This window comes from Phyllostomus discolor, chromosome 2 (genome assembly GCF_004126475.2).
Source record: "Phyllostomus discolor isolate MPI-MPIP mPhyDis1 chromosome 2, mPhyDis1.pri.v3, whole genome shotgun sequence".
In the NCBI taxonomy this organism is placed as follows: Eukaryota; Metazoa; Chordata; class Mammalia; order Chiroptera; family Phyllostomidae; genus Phyllostomus; species Phyllostomus discolor.
Window position 1 is genome coordinate 179,693,323 of NC_040904.2, and position 25,189 is coordinate 179,718,511.

The following is a 25,189-nucleotide window of genomic DNA, read 5'->3' on the forward strand; positions in this document are numbered from 1 at the left end:
ATCTGCTTAAAATATTCCATTTGAGATTATTTTATTGTCTAGTATAAATGCTCTAAGATCAAAAAGCAAAAGAATAAAGTTGAAAACTAAGAAATCATTTTCTGGCATCAAAAACTTTATAATCTCTCTGGGTTTGTTTCAAAATTCTTACCCATTGTCTTTTACAAAGCAGTCTAGGATGGTAGAGGAAAAACCTTAAACTTTTGGTGGTACCTCTGGTATTGTCAGGAAAAACAACCACACTGCCAACCTGGCTAGGTTATTTTTAAGTATCTTAAAGCCAGATGACAGAGTATGTTCTCAAATGGGCCCATGGTTCCAAAGAACAGCAAGTGCCATGCACAGTAATCTGGTACCACAGCAGTGAAGACAGAAGTTGCCACTTAATTTTGTGGGGTAATTAGCATTAAACTAAATGAGATAAAAACTTAAATTAACGATGCATTGAAATTGAGTGGGGAAAAGATTTTCTAAAATGAAATTCAATTCAAATGCAGATTTATTTACACAGGAGGAAACCAACCCCGAAGTGCAGAGTCCCACTGAAGCCGCCCCTGCACAGGAACAGAGTGGTGAGGGGCTCTTCAAAGTCTGGCAAAGTATTCTACACCACATCTGTCCAGTAGAAATATAGTGCAAATCACACGTAATTTAAAATTTTCCAGGAGTCACATAACAAGTAAAAACAAATAGGTGAATTTTTTTAATAATAATAAAGTTTAAAAACTTCATATATCTAAAATGTTTTCATTTCAGTATAACCGATATAAAATTATTGAAATATTTTACACTCTTTAATACCAAGTCTCCAAAAGTTGCTGTGAATTTTCCATCTGTAGCACATCTCAATTCAGACCAGGTACTTTTAAGTGCCCAGTATTCACATGTGGCTAGTAACTAAAGATGACAGCTAGACCTCACTGCTGCGTTTTCCCATTAAAAGCCTACCCAGGACTAACCCCAGTGTCTGCCTGTTAGATTTCAGTTTATCTCCTTGTGTCTAAAGCTCTGCACCTTGACCCAGACACCTATTCCCTTCATTATCTGTAATCCTCTAGTACAACTCAGTATATCTCAACTATCTTGCCTTCCAAACCCTCTGCAATCAATCTGTCTTCGACAAAATCACCTGATCTCTGGATGGTTCCTATCACCTTCTCATCCTAAATGAAACCAGGCTGTCTGTCTACTGAGAGTTCTGTCATCCTGCAGACTGAGTTCTCAAGAAGGGCCTGCTTTTCTCTCACATGTTGCTGGTGAGGGGCTGGGTTTCCTACTCATTTCCTGGCTGCTCCTGAACCACTGTGACACTTTCCTTCTCTCCGGCTCCCGTGAAGCAGGTGCTGTGAGGCCGCATCAGCCATCGTCCTTCTTCACAGCTGTCCTTTACAGAGCTCCTGGTCAACCCCTCTCAGTCATGACTTCAGCTCCTGGCTCAGCGCTTCCCAGGGGTGAACCATTCAATACCGTAGCTGCACAGTGCCTTGACTGCCTCACCTCCAGTGATCTTTTTCCCTGCTACCCCTTAGCCACCCATGGCAGCCTTCTTGTCTTTCTCGCCACCAATAATCGTCCGTCCTCTAAAATCTCAACTTTAAGGAACTGTTTCTGATCTCCACCTTTAACCTTCCAGGGTCTCTTATTCTTATACTTCAATCTGCATTCCATGGACCCTACCACCTTTTCTCTATTACTCTCATTACCTCATTCCTTTCTCTACCCAACCTAGATTCCATCATTTCAGTCACTCCCTTGCAAATACCTTAACTTCCCTTGTCCTTCTCTCCCTCCATTGTATTTGCCTGGCCAAACCCCAAACCTAGTTAACCTCAATTTTCTGTCCACTGCCCCACAGCAATTAAGTATTATCTAGGGAAAATCACCTAATGATACCACTGGTTTCACTTGACATTCACGACTGCAAATCTCAGTGGCCATTTAACTGTACTTCCCTAGCATGTCTGCTTTCCCACATCACAAGTCGATAGTTGTGACCATTTCACACCTTCCCTCTCCTTACACCTCCTACAAGTGACCTTCCTCCTTTATGCCAAGCTGATGACCTCACTTATTCATACTCAGACAGAAACTTGACATTTTATTACACTCTCAGATCAACCACCCTGCATTTGCTCTGATTTTCTCTGCTTTTCCTTCCTGTTTTAATGAATCCATCCCTCCTCCTATCAAAGGTCAACTCCTGTCTTCCAGTGCACTCCTATACTCATCTGCCCTCTCTCTCCTGCACCGTCAACTTTCCTCTTCCTAATGGGTTCTCCCAACTAGCATGAACCATTCCCTATCAAGAAAAAAATTATGCATATATATACATGTGTGTGTGTGTGTGTATATGATAGTAGCTGCATGCCCTCCACTTTACCAATCTGTTTTTTGTTCTGCCTCACATGATTTATCTATACTCACTATCTCCATTTCTCAATTCCCATTTTCTTTGCCACTAACCCAATTAGGCTTTTGCCCTCTAGTACATTGGGAATTGTCCTTGCCAAGTTATTAAGAATCTCCACACTATGACATCTGTTTTCAATAGCTGTCTGCCTATTTTCCTCACTCCTATAAAAGAACAAGGATCAGGTTTGTCCTGTTAACTGCTGTATTCCCAGAACCTAGAACATACATATACTTGTTGGATGAATGGAATAGAAATAAAAAGAATGCAGTGAGAATTCAAATGGACCATATTTAAATAAAAATTAATATTATATTGCTATAATAACAAAATAAGCTTCAGCCCTGGCTGGTGTGGCTCAGTGAATTGAGCACTGGCCTGCGAACCAAACAGTCACCAGTTCAATTCCCAGTCAGGGCACATGCCTGGGTTGCAGGCCAGGTCAGGTCCCCAGTAGGGGGCATGCGAGAGGCAACCACACATTGATGTTTCTCTCCTCTCTCCCTTCCCCTAGTCTAAATAAAAAAAAATCTTTTTTAAAAAAGTAAGGTTCAGGTGAGCACTAGAGGACTGAAAACAAATCATTACGTATAGAGTGGCATCATTGCCCTCTCTACCACCACGGTGGAGACCTTCTCTGGCACATATGTTCAATTTAGGGTTTTCCAGAGTGTCTACCCAGACTGGAAACCCAGGTGAATGCATAAAATAATACTACTGACACTTTCGGATTTATGGCTGCTGCATAAACTGCATTAAGTCACAGGAAACAAAAAGAGAGCCCAGGAGTATGCAATTAGAGTGGTTACAGATTTTGGAAACACATAAAATCAAAATCAGTAAATTCTCAGGAGACTGGTCTTACTTTTGATATGTGACAGGGATTGAGGGTACTAAGAACTATCCTTTATTCACACTGAAGTCAGAAAAGGAGGTATTTTACTATGGACTGAACGTTTGTATACCCCCCAAATCCCCATGATAAAGCCCAAACCCTGAGTATAACTGGACTTAGAGATGCAGCCTCTAAGGAGGTAATTAAAGTTAAGAAAGTTCAAGGGCGGGGGGAGGGGGTAGTCGGGTGCCTTATAAGATAAGACATCAGCCCTGGCTGGCGTAGCTCAGTGGATTGAGCGCGGGCTGGGAACCAAAGTGTCCCAGGTTCGATTCCCAGCCAGGGTACATTCCTGGGTTGCAGGCCATAACCCCCAGCAACCGCACATTGATGTCTCTCTCTCTCTCTCTCTCTCTCTCTCTCCCCCTTCCTTCCCTCCCTAAAAATAAATAAATAAAATCTTTAAAAAAAAATTTAAAAAAAAGGAGAGTTATCTTTAAAAAAAAAAAACTAAAAAAAAAAAAAAAAAAAAAACTAAAAAAAAAAAGATAAGACATCAAAGAGTTTTCTCTCTTTCTGTCTGAAAGCTAGGAAGAGAGCCCTCACCAGAAACTGAAACCTGGCAGAACCTTTATTTTATACTTCTACCCTCCAAAACTGCTAAAATAAATTTCTATTATTTAAGTCACCCAGTCTGTGCTATTCTGTTACAGCAGCCTGAACAGGCTAATGCATATTTAGATTAAAAATCTAGAAAATATGTTACAAGAAGAATTGAGAAACAATGAAACAGTCTATCACAAAGTTAATAGATTATATAGTAAGATGTGTAGGTTTCTTTTAAGAAATTTCAACCTCAATACCTCCTCTAATACCTCATCTGTGGATGTTCCATTAGTTAACATGTTGAAGAACATACCTGCTCTTTTTCAAGCATATCAGCTTTTCTCAGTATCTTCATTGCATAGATATGGCCTGTGTCCTTCTTCTGGACCAGCCGCACCTAGAATGCAAAGATTGATCACATTAATAAATGTTAAACAGTCACTACTACTTATTTAGGATAAACTGTTTTAAAGAAAACAGTGTTGTGATTTGCCATTCATGGTATTTAAGGAATTCTATTCAAATTAAACTATTTTAACACATATTAAATTATTATTATTATTTTTAAAGATTTTATTTATTTATTTTTAGAGAGGGAAGGGAGGGGAAGAGAGAGAGAGAGAAACATCAATGTGCGGTTGCTGGGGGTTATGGCCTGCAACCCAGGCATGTACCCTGCCTGGGAATCGAACCTGTGACACTTTGGTTCGCAGCCTGCGCTCAATTCACTGAGCTATGCCAGCCAGGAACACATATTAAATTATTTTAACCCATCTGAAGATATATGCTTTCAATGGCAGTGACTTTAAAAAAGAACCACACCTCTCCAAATGCTCCTCTTCCTATAACTTTCAGAGACTCAAAGTCATCCAAGCCAAGTCTGGTCCTCTTGAGCCGTAAGAACTCTGTTTCCTTGCGGGCATGTTGTGATCGGCGTAACTTTTTCTATTAAAACAACAACAAAAAAAGACAGTTTAAAAAGATGACTTTAAAATCAGATTGTTTCAAAGGAAACCTACAGCATTAAAAGGTAAGACACATAAAAATGGGGGTGAAGTACCTTATATTATTATATACTGGTGCTACAACTTATTTACCAAAATCAGGTATTTATTAAGCATAGAAAGAATAAAACAATCTAAGGAAAAATTTTTTTAAAAATTAACAATTGATAAATCTATATTCTTGAGTACACTCCATTAAATATTTCATCTTAACTAACTCATCATATTCATTCATCTATGTGCTAACTTAATTCAAAAATAAAAATTAAACTTTAGGAAATGCTAATAGTATTCTGATACTGACTTTTACTGTCCAGAAATCTACTTTGCTTCAGTTCACTAAATCCCAAGGTTGCTCTGTCACAACTACTGAGACTTATGACACCAAAAGAACACAACCGAGTTTCCACAGAGATTTACTTAGGGCAGAATTTATTCGTGGACAAATTTTAACAAACTGCATGAGACTTAGCACACAACTTCCTGAAAATATGAAATTGTAACAAAATATACAAAGAATTCATTAACATATTCAAGTCAGGAATTCCATAATTCATTCTCTGGAGATCACAAAAAATAACTAGCATTAATAAGAAACATGAAATACCTTCAGGTTACATTTGCAATGGGCATTTGTTTCACTGTTCTATTGGACTGGCCAAAAAGTTCTTTTTTTTTTTTTTTGGTTAGATGGCTCTAGTAACACTTGGCTGTCGTTAATTTCATTCAAAACAATTTTGTTACATTGTATTGTGACAGCTGTCATGTCAGTGTGCATTAAAAAACGTACCTAAATAGGTGAATTTTTGAGTAACCATTTTAATATTAAAGATGGAAGAAAATATGCAACATTTTCAGCATCTTATGCTTCATTATTTCAAGAAAGGTAAAAACGCAATTGAAACGCAAAAAAAAAAAAAGGATTTGTGCAGTGTATGCAGAAGGTGCTGTGACTGAATGAAGGTGTCAAAGTGGTTTGTGAACTCTAGTGCTGGAGACTTCTCACTGGATGATGCTCCATGGTCAGGTAGACCAGTTGAAGCTGATAGCGATCAAATTGAGACATTAATTGAGAACAATAAATGTTATACTACATGGGAGATAGTTGACACGCTCAAAATATCCAAATCAATAAAGTTACTGGTGAAAATGAAAAATGTGTCTTTTATTTCATGGAAAAAATAAAAAACCATGCAGACTTTTTGGCCTATCCAATATATTTCATTTTCCCCACCACCAAATAAAATTCTGTTTTTCGACACATCTCCCAGTAGAGGTAACATAGAGGGGGAATAAACAAAATCAGTGAAAAAATTAAACCCCTGTTCATCTTTGAAACCCCATCAAGCTTTCAATGGTTCAGTTCAAAAGAAGAGACAAGTCAAAATAACCACAAAACCTCAGAAACCTAAATGCAGCTCAAGTTGTAACTATTAAATAGTTGTTCCCGACCCTTGTGTATATGTTTTCAAAGGGTAAGGTAAACTATTAATTAGAAATATATAAAATGTATATCAATGCAATGGAATTCTGATACTTCTAACAAAGTTAATCTAAGGATAAAATTAAGAAATTATGTCTTCAATTTAAACATCTTTAAACAGCTAATGAAGTTACACACTCAGGCACATAAATTCTGGAAACAGTGAATACTATTTTTTTGTTCAAAAATGCCTTTTGAATAACAGTTTAAAAAACTGAATTACTAGTAAAACAAAAAGATCAAAAAAGCAATTTTAGACGTTAAGACTATAATTTGAGAGGCCACATGGTGGCAGTGTAGGACTGTCTTTCAAAGTAGTAAAGAGTAAGGTTCCCCTTTAATGACATAAATGAATTACATTTAAGAATTTTGAGGCCTTCTAAATTTCTGACTTGGATTATAAAACAATACAGTGGGATACAGTTTCAGAAACTTGTCTAATCTGAATGAAAAAGATGACTTAGTTTCATAAATTATGCTCAAAATGGAGAGAGGCAGGCAAAAGAAACTGTTTATTAATATTTGGTAGGTTGTGTAATAACATAGCAAGTAAACATTGTTTATGTGTGTGAGACAGCTATTTAATAGCAAAAAAGGGGCATCCCAAGTAATCTTACAAAAATCCATTCCATGATATTAGTCTAAATCTTAAAAGTCCACATTATATAGTTCAGAGGTAGCTAAAGGAAATTTATCTTAAAAAAATTTATGAAAAAAAAAAGCATGCTGACATGTTTGGTCATAACTTGTGTTAATTAGATTGTCTTGAAAAAGAAATATTTTTGTGGTAATCACGTCTTTCCAAGGAAAACATCAAAAATCTGTGTACAAGGTCAATATTTCATGGCTCTCTTCTGTGGCTTGAACTTGCCTATATTGGTTTTCCATTGGAATAAATAATATCCCATGTTTAATGGGATTTTTCTAACTTCAATGAAGCTAAAAATATATCACTTTCTTCCATTCTCCAGTCCTTCTTAAATAGGTGTTCCTTAAACTCTCAACCTGCAAGGCACTCAGTTTTTGTACAAGACAGTGTGCACAGAAGTCTGGGCACATAACAGGCGCGGCCAGCACCTCTGCCTCAGGATGTGTGCTTTTCATGGCTATTATCTCACGGCTTAGTTTTCACAAGTAACTTCCGTGGATAATTTTCTATTACAGAATGAGTTAAAGATGAACACTGGCTTTCATTTAAAAAAACTAGATTCTTATTTTAATTAAACATAAAGATAGTTCTAACAATTTTTATATTAGGTTGAGAAAGTATGTCTTTTTTATAAAATTTGACATAATGTAAGACCTCACCTAAGGCCCACAATAATCATTTGTGAAATTAAAATATCTTTACTGAAAACTGTTAGTTTTATAAATGGTTATTATGGGCCATTGACTATTCTCTATGAAAAAATTATCTCACGGTTTCTACAAGTTATTTAGAAGAGTTAAAGAAAACAGTTCTAACGCACTCAGTACTTCCTGGTGCAGACGAGAGGCTGCAAACCGGAGGCTACACACTGTATTCAATTCATAGTGTATTCGACTTGGCCTGCAGCAATTTGTAAAAATTAGGATTCATGTTAATCTTTTAAAGAGCAAGTAATGTCACATAAAAGTCCGGATTTCCAGCTTCTCTTGAAAAACACCAGGCCAGTCCCCCTTTTGAGGGGTGTGGGTTCCGTCTTCCCCACTGATGCCAGTCAAATGCAGGGAGGCTACCAAAATGAGAAGACAAAGAAATAAGGACCAAAAGAAAGAACAGAACAAAATTCCAGAAAAAGAACTACACAAAATGGAGGCAAGCAATCTATCAGATGCAGAGTTCAAAACATTGGTTGTTAGGATGCTCAAGGAACTCACTGGGTAGTTCAACAGCATAAAAAAGACCCAGGCAGGAATGAAGTTACATTAAGTGAAATAAAGAAAAATTTACAGGGAATCAACAGTTGGAGTGGATGAAGTCGAGAATAAAATCAATGATTTTGAACATTGATGGGGGACTCAAATGTTGGAAAAAATTTAGTTTCAAGTAATAGCTAATAAGCTTAGCAATCAATGCATGTAAAAAGCTACTGAAGGTATGATCCACCCTGACTTCAGGAGACCATAAGCAGTTCCACCTCTGTGCCTCAGGGGGACTGAGAGCAATCCAAGATGGTATCTGAGCCGCTGTGCTCCAGGGTGAGACGCCCACCGCCCAGGACACAGATGGAAGAATGCGGCAACTTTTATCTGATTAACTTTTTCCTGAATTCCAAACCCCTTACCTACACTTTTCTTCTTATAAAAAGGGCCCATTTAAAATGAAATTTAAGATGGTCTGTTAGAGTACATAACCTGCCATCTTCTCAGGTCACCAACCACCTGAATAAAGTGCCCATAAAGACTCAATTCCTGCCTCTGCTTCTTGGGTCTGGAAGGTGACAGGCACTATTAACACTGGCTTTTCCAGTTTCAACATGAAGAAAAAAAATTCAATCAAAATGGTAAGAAGAAAAATATTCCAAAAACAAAAATGAGGATAGGATAAGAAGCCTCTAGGATGTCAAAAGTACCAACATCCAAATCATAGGGGTGCCAGACGGAGAAGAGAAAGAGAAAGAAATTAAAGACTTATTTGAAGAAATAATGAAAGAAAAATTCCTTAATTTGGTGAAGTCCAGGAAGCACAGAGAGTCCCAAACAAGATGGATGCAAAGACGACCACACCAAGACACATCATAATTAAAATGCCAAAGGTTAAAAATAAAGAAGATATCTTAAAAGCAGCAAGAGAAAAGCAGAGAGTTACCTACAAAGGAGTTTCCATAAGGCTGTCAGCTGAGTGCTCAAAAGATTCTTTGTAGGCAAGAAGGGACTGGCAAGAAGTATTCAAAGTGATAAAAAGCAAAGACCTACAACCTAGATTACTGTATCCAGCAAAGCTATCATTTAGAATTGTAGGGCAGATAAAGTGCTTCTCAGACAAGGTGAAGCTAAACGAGTTCATCATCACCAAGCCACTATTATATGAAATGTTAAAGGGACTTATTTAAGAAAAAGAAGATCAAAACTATGAACATTAAAAAGGCAATAAATCCACAACTACCAACAACTGATTTTAAAAATAAGCAAACAAGCAGAACAGGAACCAAATCACAGATATGAAGATCATTTGGAGGGTTATCAGTTGGGGGAGGAAAGAAGAAGAATGAGGGAAAAGATAGAGAAATTAAGAATAACACATTGGTAGGAAAAGAACAGACAGAGGGATGTTATAAACAGTACAGGAAATAGATTAGCCAAAGAACTTATATGTATGACCCATGGACATGAACTAAGGGGGGGATTGCCAGAAAGAATGGGGGTACTGGGTAGAAGGGGGCAAAGGGGGCCAAATTGGGACAACAGTAATAGTATAATCAATAAACTATATTAAAAAAATAAGCACTTTATAAATTCTTCTCTGATCGCTGGAAACTGTCACACTAACTGATCTAGGTTGTATCTATCTCCCCATTGCCTAGAAAATAAAAAATAAAGTATACATTTCTTAGTAAACTATTCCAAGCCTAGCTTTCCATTATGTGCTGTCAATTTACCTTGCTATTTCCTTTACTGCACCCTTTATTCATTAACCTGCACATACACGGTCCAGCACAAATAGCGTCCTTTTTATTACACAATCTTTCATTACAAAGTCGTAAGCATGTAATTCTGTAACATAACAACATCACACTCCAGCACACCATTATGACATTTCAGGTGAAATGTTCAAATTGCTGTCCATCTCGTGCAAGACATCCACATACCCTACCCACCACATTCAAGCAAACCTTACTCTGCCAGGCCCTGTGTATTCATCATTTTGTATATATACCTCAACTCTTATGTAAATTCTAACTACTTTATTAAGTTTCAAATCAACTGTTACATCTTCCATGAAACAGTTTCTGATTCCCCTGAATTAGGGGGAAAATCTCCATGTTTTTAAAAATTTGCCACATTCTATCATATATACATTTTACACACCCACCCACATGTAATTTGCCCTTCTAATCTGTAAACTCCTGAGGAGTCCATCATTGTTCACCAAATATTTATTCTAGCCCTCTGCCAGCTTTGGAGATGTAATGCTAAATAAGTCATTGTGGAGTTTCTGCTCCACAATGGTATTTTAGGGCTACCACAGGGACAGTGTTATGATAGATGTAGGGGTACCTCAAGGGATTAGGGAAGATTTCTCTGTGGATGTGAGGCTTAAACTGAGACCTACAGCTTCTTGAAGAATGATGGGAGTGAGGCAGGCGTAAGGAGGTTCTAAGCAGCAGAAATAACATGTGAAATGGTCCATGGGCAAGAGCATGGAAGTTAAAGTAATCCAGTATGTTGATCAGCAAGGGGGTGAGGTGACAAGAGGAGAGCCTACAGAGAGAGAAGTAAAAGCCAATAAGGGATCTTGTATACCTATGGCAAAGCGGTTGCTCTTACTCTGAGAGCTCTCACAAGCCAATGAAGGACATTTAGCAAAAAAAAAAAAAAAAGAGCGATGTGATATGATTGTTTTTAGACAAATAACTCTAGCTGCAATGTGCAGGAAAAGTAGGTGGGAGTGCAGTCAAGTCTAGAAGAAGAAAGACGAGTTGGGGCAGTTATTCTTCTGGTGGAGTATATAACAGTGTAAACTAAGGGAGTGGCACTGGACCAGAGAACTGGATGGCATTAGAAAAAAGTCTGAGAAGATTTGGCAATTGATTGGTTCTTCTTGGGAACCTCTTTTCTCATTCCATCATTCTCGAATACTGCAGATACTGTTCACTAAATCTCTGTTCTTGGAATTAAAAAAAAAAGCTGCTTCCTTTTAAAAGATATCCATCATAACAACAAAGGAACAAGTCCACATTCAAACAATGAAATACATGTCATTGAAGTTGTAAACTCATCTGACATCAATAATGTCAAGTCACTGGGGCTGCTTTTGTACAGTAAGTACTGACTTCCCCCAGCTTCATTCAGAAACAAATGATACCCAACACTGCGTAATGTTAAGATATACAACATGATGATTTGACCCACTCAGATACTGCGAAACAATTACCACAGTAAGGCTGGCTACTATGTCCATCACCTCACATAACTATTTTTTTTGTGGTGAGAACACTGAAGATCCGCTCTCCTCGCAGTTTTCAAGTACATAACACAGGCTGTTAACTACAATCCCAGTAATTATAGCCAACATTACCTCTTCATCTGCTAATCCTTCCTCTTCCATGGCCACTTCTAATTTCTTCTGCCTTAACAAAAAAAATAATAATTTAAATTTTAAATACATTCCTAACTATTTCCATTTAAAAAATATATTTATTCAAGCTTACCACTTCAATTTGTTATGCTAAAAAATCTTTCAAGCTCACTCAAAATAATCATTAAGTATAGTTTTCTTTCTCAAAATATAAACCCAGTTCAGATTTAGCTTTCTCATATTGGTCAAATAACATTTACTTCTAAAACTGCCTAAATGAATTGTTCACAAAGGTGACTAATATTCTAAAAAGGAAAACCCTGTTATCTAATGTTCAAACCACCAAAATAATGAATATTTATCACATTTATATTACACATATATAAAGGTAACTATAGTGACTAGAAGTCTAAATTTTTAAGGTGGATATCCATTTAAATCCTGATCCTAATTCTTACTTGCTAAATGAGCTTGTTTACATCCTTCAGTTAAAGTCTAAGCTTCATTTCTTAATCAAGGAAAGATGTTTAATGCAACTGGGCATATTTTATCCTATTATAATTCTTTATAAATTAGAAAGTCATCTATGCATATAAAAAGTAATCCATTAACTACCAGAACATTTACTTTTCAAGGTATAGCCCAGTTCAGTTATTCATTATTTTTAAATGGCGTCCCTGAAGTTGGTTAAGCTAAGTGTTGCGGGGTGGGGCGGATGGTGGCGGGACAGGACACATGAACTAGTAACTAGAGAAATGGTTGTGGTACAAACTTTACAACTTATTTCCAAGTGAATATTAAGTATTTTATTTCTGTTGTATTGGTTTTTCCTAAGGATAAATCTGAGTGAGTTCTTCCTAATTAGTTTTGGAGTATGCTACAGTAAGAATAACTTTCTAGTATTTATCCACATGGGGATAGGATTGAGAATTGAAACTATCACACACATTGCTTGGTATTTTTTATAACAGTATGCCCAATGACATACCTAATGATAAGACCTAATGACATATTCTTTCCCCGCTTCCTCAGCATTTGTAATAGGTACCTTGCTGCTTACCACACTGGCTTTTATCTTTTGTTTACATATTATTCCCCGAAGCCCAACCTTAGAGAAGAATAAGCACCTAGCATCATGCACCTCTGGACACTGCAGAGCTGCTTGTTGAATGATTTCTGAGTTCTCTCCTCTGCAGGAAGAATCCAAAGAGTAAGAGGACCATTCATCTGGAAGGGATAGCAACATACAAGCAACTCTGTTCTTCCGTCAAATCTCTACTGCCCCCTTTCCTTGCTGAGGCTGACACTTCATCAAAGCATCCTTCATTCAGGGGGCTGAGAAAGTAACTTTCATTTGTTTGGACCTTAACTAAGCAGGAACACCTATGACTTTCTTTAACTGTTTTAGAAAGTCGTTTTCCTCCTAAAATGCTCTGACATTTTGTTCTTTCATTGCTACTTTATTTGGCTTATGTATTTATCCATTTAGTTAAGCCTTATAAATTTATCACGTTTTCTTAACATGTGAACAGTTTTTTTACTATATATATTTTAGTATTAATTATTTTAATAATGCAGTAATTTTTTATCTTATTTTTTTCAACTACAGTTAAAATGCAGTATTATTTTGTATTAGTTTCAGGTTCACAGCAAGGTGCTTAAACAATGCCGTAACTTTACAAAGTGCAGTATAAACTGGCAGTGCTTCTATGGCACTGCTGAGCTGAGACTTTTTTTTTTTTTTTTTTAAAGCAGCAGATACTTTGCTTCTTACTCTCCTTTGTTTGGAAATCCGTAGGTCTCTCTTTCCTGGGTGCTCCTCTACTTTGTTCACGCTCCCTCGATGATTTGATCACTTCCAGTGCCTTTCATTACACTGACAATTAGTGTAATGACTTACATACTTCAGTTTATTTCTAACTTATTTTGTGGTTTCTATTTGCGTCCACTATTTGGTATTTCAGTTTTTTGTTTTCTCTTGCCTTTTATGAACTGATTTGCCCCCTCATTCCACTTTTTTCCTTCTACAATTTTGGAAGTTACAAACTTTATTTTTATTCTGTTAGTGGCTACCCTAGAAATTACATATACACTTAATTTGTCTAAGTCTGAAATTAATCTCTACCCCATGTTGTATTGCTACATGTATCTACTCTAGAGATACAAAGACATCTAAGAACACTTTAATCCCACTTCCCTCCTGACTGACAGTCGACTACTAGAAAATATTTCAATTCTATTTTTTAAAAATGCTTAAGACATCATCATTATTATTGTTATGGTTTTTATACAGTCGATTTTTGTTGGAGTTTATCCATCCATTTACATTTAAATCTGTTTGTAATCACTTCCTTTCTGTCTAAATTCAACCTTTTGGAGTTTTTCCCAGTGACGAACTCTTCTTAGTTTAACTTGCCTCTGCTCCATCTTCTTTCCTCTCTGCCTTCAGGAGCTCTGATTAGAGGTATGTCAGCTTTTCTCACTAGTCTCTGTGTTTAACTCGTTCACATTTTCTTACTCTGTCTCTTTAGGTGGACTTCTGAATAGTGTTTTACCTTCTAGTTCTAATTCTCTCCCCAGCTATGTCTAACCTGCAATGAGACCTGTTCAAAAGAAGTTCGAAACCTGATTCTTATTCTCGAGTCCTATTTCACTAAAGTCGCACCACTCTGTTTGCCCAGGCATGACATTTTAGAGCCAGTATTGACTTGTTTCTCTCACATTTCATATTTGGCTAGTTTCCATGGTTTTTTTTCCCCCCAATCTTTCTCACCCATCAATTCTTTTCTATTGTTGCTGTCACAATCCTAACTCAAGTCTCCTTTCTAAATATTTGCCTGGACGGCATCACTAGCCTTTCCTGTTTCTAATCCCTCCTCCCACAGTCCATTCTATACGTCACAACTGAAGTACTCTTCTAGAGAAACACCTGTGATCATTTGATCCTTTTGTTCAAAACTCATGCAGGCCTACTACCCTGAGAGGAGCCACACTAACAAAGTATCCAAGGCTCCCAGGAAATGCTGACATCCAGCTTCAGCTGCACTGAACAGTGCCCGACCTAGCACTGAGGGCGATTTCTTCTGTCTCTAATACCCTTCCTCCTGCTCTTTTACTTTTTTCTTCTCCCTTTGATGTATGTATCAACAGGACTTTTTCTTTAGAGCCCTGTTTAACACTACTACCATTTATACAGCCCTCTCAGTTGCCTTAGACAAAAGCAATCTCTCTTCTTCACTTTTCTCTTAGCAACACTTTTCACTCTTTCATGCAGTATATATGTGCATTACCTCCCTTACTGTATTTTCCTGAAGGTAAAACAGCATGTCTTTCATTTTTAATTCTACCATTCCCACTTATGTGTACACAATACCGTAAATGTTTTTGGATTAAAGTCAATTATTCATAATGCATCTAAAAGCAAGTAAAAAGCTATATTGTAATTTCATGGTTGGAAACGTTTTGTTTAAAACATCAACTGACATTTGAAATAAGTACATGGGTGTACAGCACAAGAACCTATTCTGCAAAAATAAAACAAAGCACTAGGTCCACTGTCCGTATAAGGAAAACAACACAGGGATCTACAATATTTATATTATCATGAGCAACATGTTTACACTGCACTCAGAGCATTACCAGCTTATTTAATTAAACAGAATGTTTTGACTAGCCTTCACCATACCTGGTTTCTCTCTCTTCATGCTGTAAAATTAGGTTGCTGTAAAAGTTCTCCAACGTGAGCTTGGCCACAGTCACTCTCTCCCGGGTATGGTTGCTCATGGGGAAGGTGGCTGTAGTCCCTGCCGTCATTGCCATAGCAACAGAAACTGAAATAACATATAAACACAAGTCATTCGGTGAGAAAAAAACTTTTTTCCCTTTTAGCAAACTCTAGAAATGGTTTGGTTTCTACTAAAAAAAATGATATCCCAACAGTTAAGATATCCGTTATTTCACATTATAAATAATATGGTAATACAATACTAGTAAAGAAAGAAAGGTGCACTATTCCCAGAGCAACAGATATTAATTTTTTGTGCTGGCAGAACGAGGGGTGAACAATGAATGGTAAGGAAGCACCAGTGTCAGTCCACACTCAACACGAATGTGTTTACATAGAAAAGGCTGTATTCATCAAGCATTCAAAACAAGAAAGGTTCAATCTATTTCGTTGCTGTTTTATTGATTACTAAATAAAATCCACAAGATTTTGCTAATCTTCTGTCACCAATAAATGCAAGTCTTCTAAGAGTTAACACGGTTTAGTTAAATAGTAAGAAATGGCTTCTGCTCTATGAATTTTATGAAAGATGAAGTGTTCCATCAATAAGCACACAAATATCAGTCTGAACCAATTCTTGTGGGTATATGTTTTACAGGAAAATACTTTTAGAGAAAAGCCCCTTTGGCTGGGGTCCATGGTTGCCCCATTTCATTCCGAATTCTGTCATTTCCAATAGCACTATAACAAGGTCCAGTGTACTTTTCCAAACTATGAGGTCCATTTCATTTTCAAATGACACTCAAATGCCTGTAGAAACCAGGCAGGAAACATAAGTGTGAATCAAGCCAGGTGACAATAGGGAAGTTTTGTGTATATCTACTTAAAGCTATTCAGAGCCACCTTTGAAAAACCACTGGGACAGCCACACAAAGTACTGGTTTGAAGAAGATAACCTGGACAATTAGACAAGATAAGGAATGTAACAAAAAGGCTACTTCACAGGAGGACAGATTAAACTCTGGTGGCTACTCTGGTGGGCAGTGACCATAAGAAATTTGCCTACCACAGTCTACATCTGGACCAAAACAAACCTAGAATGCTTCCCTATGTTAGAGAGATCTTTGCTTATCTGGATGGGATCACAACAGACCAACTTAGAGAAGATCCAGATTGCCAAGAGTGACCACCCAACATTGCATTCTTAGCTGAAAAGTACTCCCCCAAACCTGCCACCTACTCCCCAACACCTGCCTCTCCTTAATTAGACAAAGATACAGACCCCTGTATATGGACCTGAACTGGACTACAATTCAGGAATAATGGAACGAACCAAAAGGGCTTTCCTGTGCTTCAATGTCAAGCACAGATTGAAAGTAAACATTTCCCGAATGGAAACTGTCATGTTCTCCTGACATGTTACTGAGTTTATACCTCAATGTACTGGAGGAGCCTCAAATCCTTATGTCTAAAACACTACTTGCTTCAGCATCATAAGCTTGTTCCTCTGCTGACTACTCTGTTTTTTTATAACAAGAAGCTGATCATATTACCTGTTTAAAATCACTGACACCTCCTCCCTTGCCTACAGCAAATCAGATTAGCTTAGTATGATAAAGACAACTCACATACACTAAATGATAGTATATATCAGGAATTTTATGATACTTTATGCACTGAATTTCCCTTTTTTCTCCTCAGGATTTAAGACAGTGGCACTTCTTATGCAAGACTGCACTTCCTCCTCACAAGGGCCCTGTAGAGTAAGGAGCCCAACCTTAGAAAGGTCACACAGCTAGTGAGCGGTGGAGTCAGGACTCCAAGTGCCATCCCCAGCTTGCCATTCCAGCCTTATCTGATGCCCCTCCTCACCACTCACTCTTCTCCCAACAACATACTTGGCTCTTTCATGCCTCCAAGCCCTCACAAGACTGATCCCTAAATCAGTTATGCCCTCAACTCCCTTTGCAGGAATCCTGCTGATGCTTTGAGGCACAGTCTCACTGTGAAGACTTCTCTAACATTCCCTACCAGGACAGACATCACATTTGGCATGCTTTCAAGTGTGTTCTCTAGCATTTGTACCAACAGATTCCAGGTGCTGGTGCTTGTCACTCCATTTCTCTACCCCAGTAAACCACAACACCGCTGGGCAAGAACTTCTCCTGATTCATTCTTGACTATCACAGTAGCACTGTATCTGGCATGTAGTAAGCATTAATGAATGAATGACTCAACCTATCAAATGTGGAGTAGGGAAGAGTTGAAAGAATCAGCTAACAATAATAAGCAACTGTGGAAAAAGAAATTACTGAACCTAAGAGTCAGAAATTTAGAGATCTAACCCAGACCCTGCTGCTTAGTACTCGTAAGGTCTTATTCAAATCACCAGAACAGTCTGAACACATCACTTTCCCTGAGAAAGGCACTGTATCTGCTCTGCCTTGTTCACAGGTGTAGTCTCAGGGCATCTGAGATAATACACAGCAAAGCTACAATGGCTTATACAAATGTAAGGCATTCTTTTAGACACATAGTTTATTTTTTTAACATGCTAAATGCTGTAATAATAATATTATTTTAAAAAGCCATAAATAATAAAAATAAATGAAACTCAAGAATTATCACAGCCAAAGGATTTTTAAGCATTAAGCTATTCTTCTTGGAATGCTATCTAAGGCAATGCTATCAAACCATTTTTGGAAATCTCAGAATCACTGGGTTCATGGTCTGTGTTTGAGGATCAGATGCAGAAAAATCAAAGAAGGAAAAGAGAACAGTGGTGGTGTTTGGCAGGCATCCAAATCATGTTTGTTAACTGGGACATGGGGGTTGGGGCGCAGGGAGGGAAGCTGGGGAGGATGGACTGGAAGTTGAGGAATTCAAATAATATGAGGAAATTCAAAATATATAAAATTAAACAAGTTTCTTATTGCAAGACTTCCCAGCATCTTTAATATGTTAATATATATCCTAAGTCCTCAAAAAGGTGGTAAGGTATATAATTTGCAGTAGTATTACAGGGAGCCTTCTTTAGCATATAAAATCTGAGTTCACAGACAATTCTCTTCAAACTCTAGTTTAAAAGTGACTGTACTTTTAAACAAACAATTGGGGGGGGGGGCATAAAAGCTCTGACAAAGAGTAACACCTAGGGATTTTAGAGCCCTTTCTCAAATGTCCGGATCTGTAGCTGACAGGGAATATTCAAACTGGCTTGCCAGTTCTTAGGGGGAAAACAGGTCAAGACCCAACTCTAGTTGTCTGAGGTCTGTATTTTCCTTTCCAAAAGTTTGGGGGGGGGGGTGGGAACCACCCAAACACTTTATAATGACTAGGACAAAAGCACAAAGAAATAGTGCATAAGTAAATATTTCAGAAGTCAAAAAGAAAGATGTACCATGAATTCAGTGTGTGGCTGTGGAAGGCAGCTGACTGGCTGCCCAGGGGCCCCTCACAGCAGGCTGCCCAGGGGCCCCTCACAGCAGGCTGCCCTGCTGGGTAGGCCAGGGGGCGAGGTCTGGCCTGCAGCTGTCAGCATCTTGGGGCAGTCAAATTCTGGAAGCTGCTTTGTTCTCAGAGAGTTCACAAGAGACAGATACGCAAGACAAATGGCAGCTTACTGATTTACACAACAAGAAATTGAGTAACAAGAAACAGATCCTTGCATCTTCTTGCACATGCCTTCTGTCCTTGCAGGCAAGCTAGATGTAAAGCCATGAGGGCAGATTGCTTGGCAAGCCTGGCATCAGGACAAAGAGAACTGTTATTCAATTTAAATGTTTAATGGCATCAGGATAAGGTAAACTGGAAGGAAAGAAGGAAGGAAGAAAGGAAGGGAGGGAGGGAGGGAGGGAAGGGGAAAAAGACTAACTGCTACCTAGCCCAGGGCAATTCCGCCCACTTTAAAGTGGCTGGAGATGACCACTTCTAAGCTCTGCTGCAGGCTGGGCTTTCCCTGAATGAAATAGCATTGGGGAGCTAGAGGAGGGCAGAAATATTACAGAGCAAAACTTTGGGGGAAATTTTTATGAAACAAAATGTTAATTCAAAAAACAATTCCAAACAACTAGGAATTATTTGCAGTAACAATTCAGAAATAAATATGAAGATGTTTTAGATCAGGATTTGTGAACTTGAGGTCTTTATAAAAGAGGAGTAGACAGAAGATCAGGTTTCTCTCCCCAAAGAGGATGTAATCCAGAAGTGGATAGCAAGTAAAGAAAAACAACTTCCAGACACTTTATGATTTAGTCGTTAGTACTATATTCTTTCCATTCAAATTACATATATGTGCAAGTGTGATACCTTGTTCACAAACCTAATCAGAGCAAATCCTATGTCTACTCATCTTTGTAATGAGAGTATTATAGCATCCGACATACAAGACACAAAGTACCAAGCACACAGTAGGCATTCTATAAATAAATGATGGTGAGTAATGAACTTAAACTCAGTGGACTTTCAATAATATGTTTCACATACAGTAATTTCCTGTGGGTTACAGAATCATTTAGTGTTACCTTCAGAAACAAATCATACTTGAGTGACAAATTGCAGAAAAAGCCAAAAATTCTACCCTTAGTCTTGACTAAATACTCTCTCTTAGGGATTAGCTTTAAAATTAAAACAATATATTTCCTTCTAACCAGACACAAATAGGTTTTAAAAATTCAAATTAAAACTAAGATCAGCAGTGACCAAATTATTTCAAAGAATGATCTAGATGACTGGCACTTATTATATTGCAAATTTATTCCTCTAATGGATTTAGCACTGTTCTTTGTCTTTTACTAAAGCCCTTTCTTCAGGCAGAAAAAGAACAGGATAAATTTGCAAGTCTAGAATTCCTGGACTGATAAAAACAACACTAGGTGCCCTTGAATTTCCTTTTCACGTGTTTTCTCCAGATTCCCCTATTCGTTAATGGGGACACTACCAATAGTTAAGTCCAACATTCTTTTGCTTATCGAGCCTGGGGAAAAGAGATAACAAATTTGGCACTCAGGACACCTATAAATAGATGTGGTGTCTCCAACCATTTACTATCAAACTTTTAAAGTAGGAAAACAGAACTGCTTTACCTGACAGGTAAAACACACTATTTAATGAGTGGTTTCACATACTACATTTCAGAGGAAAGAGTATCTTCAAGGCTACTGAATTACCTCACACTATAAAAATTTTCCTAAATTCATCATTAGGTGCAACCATTATGCCCTGGGCTATTACAACAGGTCTCTAGGTCAGATACTATACATATCCCATGCTGGATCGTAAAGGCAGTATAGCCAAGGCTTCTTTCCTCTCTGAGGTGAAATCCAAAGAGGAAGAAGTTCACAGTCAGGTAAAGGTTCAATCCCCAGCCCTAAATTTTTACTAGTTGTATTATTTCCAACCAACATTTACTGCAGATGTACACTACTTACTAACACTGCCCAAAGTACTGGGTTTATGAGTCTATGCAGACTGATAAAATACAGTCCCTGCCCTTACGAAGGTTCACAACTTTAGGGGAACACAAAGAAGGGAGAAATTAGCTCTTCAAGGGGAAATGTAGTGAAAGGTTTAATAGAGGAAGAGAAGCTTGAACTGAATCTCAGGCTAGTAGGGGAGACAGGGCGGAGCAGGACGGGGTGTAAGAGAATGATGCAGACTGACTCGGGTGTGGGGAATGGCTGGAGTGCATTTAGTGAGGTAGCAGAAGATGAAGGTGGAATGACATAGGAATAAAATACCTTTCTATCATAAAATACCTTTTTTTTTGCCATGTTAAAAAATTATCCTGAGTGTTAAGTGTGAGTCAGTCAAGGCTTTTCATTAAGTGAAGAACTAACTCCCAATAAAGAACATTTATTAAGTGCTTACTTAAGTACCAAAATGTCTTCTAAGAATGTTACGTGTGTTCATGCTTTTAATCCTTATAACCCCCTTGAAGTCCTATCAGAATGCCACTTTGGGCAGATTATGCTAGTATGGGGTGGGTGGTAAAAAGGCTGGGAGTAGATTAGATCAGAGGAATATAAATAAGGTTAGCAGGACTTGATAATAAATAATCAGGGGTTATAAACTGGTGGCCTACAGCCACATTTATGTTGCATTGTACTATGATTTAAAAATTGGAAGATTTCACATAAAAATCCGTATTTTAGGTTCCTAAATATTCAGATCTGTCATAAGCCCACATTCCTGCCTAGAAATAGACTGCTGGAACAGAGAAGCAGCAGCCTCCTAGCAATACTGTTACTGTAGCTAGTTAACTAGTTATTAATAAAAAGGCAATTAAGACATTGAGCTTAGTAAACTGGGTGGCATGAGCCTACTTGCTTCACCAGGAAGTTACAGCTTCACACCCCAGGGGAATTATAGCTTGTTTCTGCCAAAAGGATCAACACTCCTCCCTTCTACCCTCCAGTATCAGATTGTTGGGAGACAGAGCAGGAGGTATTAGATCATAAAGGCCTGTCAAGTCTAGCTAAGGAGTAGACCCATCAAAAAACCCTCGAGAGCCTGGGAAGTTGATTGGTTCTGTTGAAAACCACCTGGTCCATCCCAAATCCAAGCTAATAATCCCAGGATAACAAAGAAGTTTTCTCCTCCTCACCCTGACGACTGCCACTCAGTAATGCGCTCTTCACATGCATTTGTGTGCTCTCTTCTGCGAGCACGCAACCATGTGGGATTGGCAGTCACCAGGGCCTGCAGCAGATGGTTCAGGCTCCAAAAGGACTGAGTTTTAACATGAAGGAGAAGCTATGGACCCCTTTCAAAACAGAAGCTATGGCTTTTGTTTTGGCCTTGCTGAAGACAAGGCTGAACGTTTCCATGGCAGGAGAGACAGAGATGGGACACTGGAAACCCAGGGGGCAGCTTCCATTTCCACCCAATAAGCCATCTCGCCACACCACAATCTCTCGTGCGTGGGTCCTTGGAATGCTTTCCTCACAATCATGTGGAAGAGCCTGATTTCCATAGACAACCACACCACATCCCACGGGAGTCCAACAACTGTTTACTCCCTTGTGCCCAGCTTCCTTCAGTCATTTTATTACCTGTAAGCTTTATTACCTGCTTCCTGTAAGCATTTAAGATTACAATCCTTTTCAAAACACTGGCAGAAGAGATTAAAAGAAGGGCACAGCTACTCAGCTGGAATGTTTGAAATCTGTAATTATCCCTGGATTTCAGATTTGGATGACTGGGTAAGTGGTCCTCTCCTTTATTGGTAAGGATAGGCAGTATTGGAAGAGCAAACTTGGTGGGGAAAGAAAATTACTTCAAGGCTGATCCTGTCTGAGCTATCTAACCAGAGTTGGGATCCACATCACTACAATGGAGAGAATACACGCCAACCTTAGAGGGCTGGTGGGCTGCTTCAGTGGTGGTGGCAGAGCACAGTGCTGAAGGCCAGAGTGCCTGGATCTGAATTTTGACCCAGACAGTCACTAGCTGTGTGACTTGAAGCAAATTACTTAAACTTTTGTGCTTCAGTGTTGGGTGGATGAAAATAAAGGTAACAATGTCCAACTTGTGTACGTGATGATTATGTTAATATAAGACTTTTAAGAATTAAGAAAGTTAATACTTGTAAAGGACTTAAAACAGTGCCTAGCACAGAGAAATGTCAGGTAAGTGTTCAATAAATCAATAAATTAAATAAGAAAGTATTTTAAAACATCTCTTGACTCATATTAAATGTGCAAAAGTGAATAGTTTTCTTCCTTTCCCTGCCTAGTCTTCCCGATCACTTCTCCCACCTTGGGCTGCTATCCTAAGTTAGTTTGCAAGTTTAGTTTCTAGTGCATATTCACTATTTTTCCTAGTCTTAAAACCTACTTGATTTGACAAATTAGGTTGTTTTTAATGTAAAGCAGAGAGAAATGTATCAGAAAGTACATACTGGTTTCTTAAAAAGACAAAGTGAAAAAAGAAGTCTTCATATAAGTGTACTAGAAGTTCGTAGTGATTTGGGGTTATAACTAGGGAAGAAAAAAAGTGTTCCAGGGAAGAACTAACCACTTCTCTCACAAACTGCAGTAATTCTTATGAGGCAACAGACCATTCGTTTATAATCTGATTCCTACATTTAGGGTCAAGAGCTACTGTTTTGTTTTTTATTTAATGTGACTCTCTATATTTGCTGTGTGGCCTATTCACTAGTCCAGAGGAGTGAATTCACAGATACTTGCTTTTTCTTTTCTTTTTTCCCTTTTTTTTAAGAGTCATAGTCTGGCAGAGCTAGCACAATGGTGCTGAAGTTAAATCATTTTTATTTACAGTATTGTTTTTAGAAAGAGATATTCTTTTTTTTTTCCTGCTGACAAAAATATCCTCAATAGTTGATTTCTCAAATACTTAACTGGCCATAGCAATGCTATTAATGGCAGACTACCTGAGTATGTTGATCCAAATAATTACTAAAAATTCCTCTGAACTTTTTAACTTGCGAAGGGAAGAAAAAGTGTTTATGATAACCAAATATAAACAAACTAGGAAATAAGTTTGCCAAACAAAGTAGCAATTTTACCTAAAAACCAACCAGTTGATAAATCTTAATGATCGAGTAAGGTAGAATCTCATTTTTCTCAAAAATATTCAGAAAGAAGCCATGTCTTCTTATAATATTTACATAACTTAATTTCTCTGTTGCTATATCTCTGTCTAGTAATGCATTAGATTTTCTCTGCAAAAGATAGTTGACTGAATCTACTAAGTTATAGTTAACTTCAAAGGAATTAACTACCTCAGCTCTAATGCCAAACAACTTCAGATGTTTATAATTAAGCACTACAATGGAAAAACAATACCAAATTTTGAATGATCGAAGATCCCCAAAAGAGTTAAATCTATTTCTAATAATTGGTGGATATACAGGCACACATAAGAAAACACCTTGAAAGCCCTGGCTGGCGTAGCTAGTGGATTGAGCATGGGCTGCAAACCAAAGCATCACAGGTTCAATTCCCAGTCAGGGCACATGCCTGGGTTGCAGGCCACGGACCCCAGCAACCGCACATTGATGTTTCTCTCTCTCTTTCTCTCTCTTTCTCTCTCTCTCTCTCTCTCTCTCTCTCTCTCTCTCTCTCTCTCTCTCTCTCTCTCTCTCTCCCCCTCCCACCCTCCCTCCCTCTCTCTGTCTCCCCCCACTCCCTTTCCTCTCTAAAACTCAATAAATAAAATCTTAAAAAAAAAAAAAGAAAACACCTTAAGCTTAAAGAGAGAAAAATATCACAATTTGCAAGGGAGGAAGTGGAGGACACAAGGAGGGAAGGGAGAATGGGGGCGAGGAGAGACCAAAGTAAGGATTTCAAAGCCACCTGTAAATGAGAAACTATTCAGAGGCACAATAAAACAAAAATAATATGGAAAACAAAAATTAATAGGCTAAATATACATACATTGATATATCTTTCTTTTATTCATATAGAGAATCCATGTATTAGGAAATTTATGGAGTTTATGGACATGAATTTAGTAGCCTAGGGAAATTCTTGGAAAGAACAGAGCATGAGAGAAACAGAGGGAGAGAGAACGACCACCTAGAGAACTCTGGTCTACCAGATTCAACCTATGACTCTGAACCGGGGGTCTGGACCTAGGACATTAACAGAGACACCTAAGGCACGGAAAAGGACCTGCCCTTCCCTGTACCTCGTTCAACTGAGCCGTGCTTCCCTCTGCTCCCCACAGCCCGACACCATGTTTTCCTTTGTATCTGCCACTGCTGTCAGGAAGAATGTAGGTCAGTGAACGTAAATGTTTTCATTCCTCACCTGAGGATGTGTTTCTTAATTTTAGAAAGAGAGGAAGGGGGAGCGAGGAAGGGGGAGAGAGAAAGAGAGAAACATGCATCAGTTGCCTCTCCTGTACGTGCCCTGAGTAGGGATCAAATCCATAACTTCAGGA

At 38.2% G+C, this 25,189-nt stretch overlaps 1 protein-coding gene across 2 annotated transcripts in view; it reads right to left on the reverse strand.

The window, feature by feature from the left end:
* Positions 1 to 25,189, reverse strand: part of STK38L (serine/threonine kinase 38 like) — a 72,594-nt gene that overhangs the window by 12,426 nt on the left and 34,979 nt on the right. For both annotated transcript variants that reach the window (XM_028531790.2, XM_036019230.1), the window contains 4 exons: positions 15,245 to 15,389; positions 11,560 to 11,611; positions 4,674 to 4,796; positions 4,165 to 4,248 (listed from right to left, as the gene is read on the reverse strand). In XM_028531790.2, the coding sequence (XP_028387591.1) occupies positions 4,165 to 4,248; positions 4,674 to 4,796; positions 11,560 to 11,611; positions 15,245 to 15,378 (393 nt within the window). In that variant the 5' untranslated portion in view covers positions 15,379 to 15,389. The remainder of the gene's footprint in view (positions 1 to 4,164; positions 4,249 to 4,673; positions 4,797 to 11,559; positions 11,612 to 15,244; positions 15,390 to 25,189) is intronic.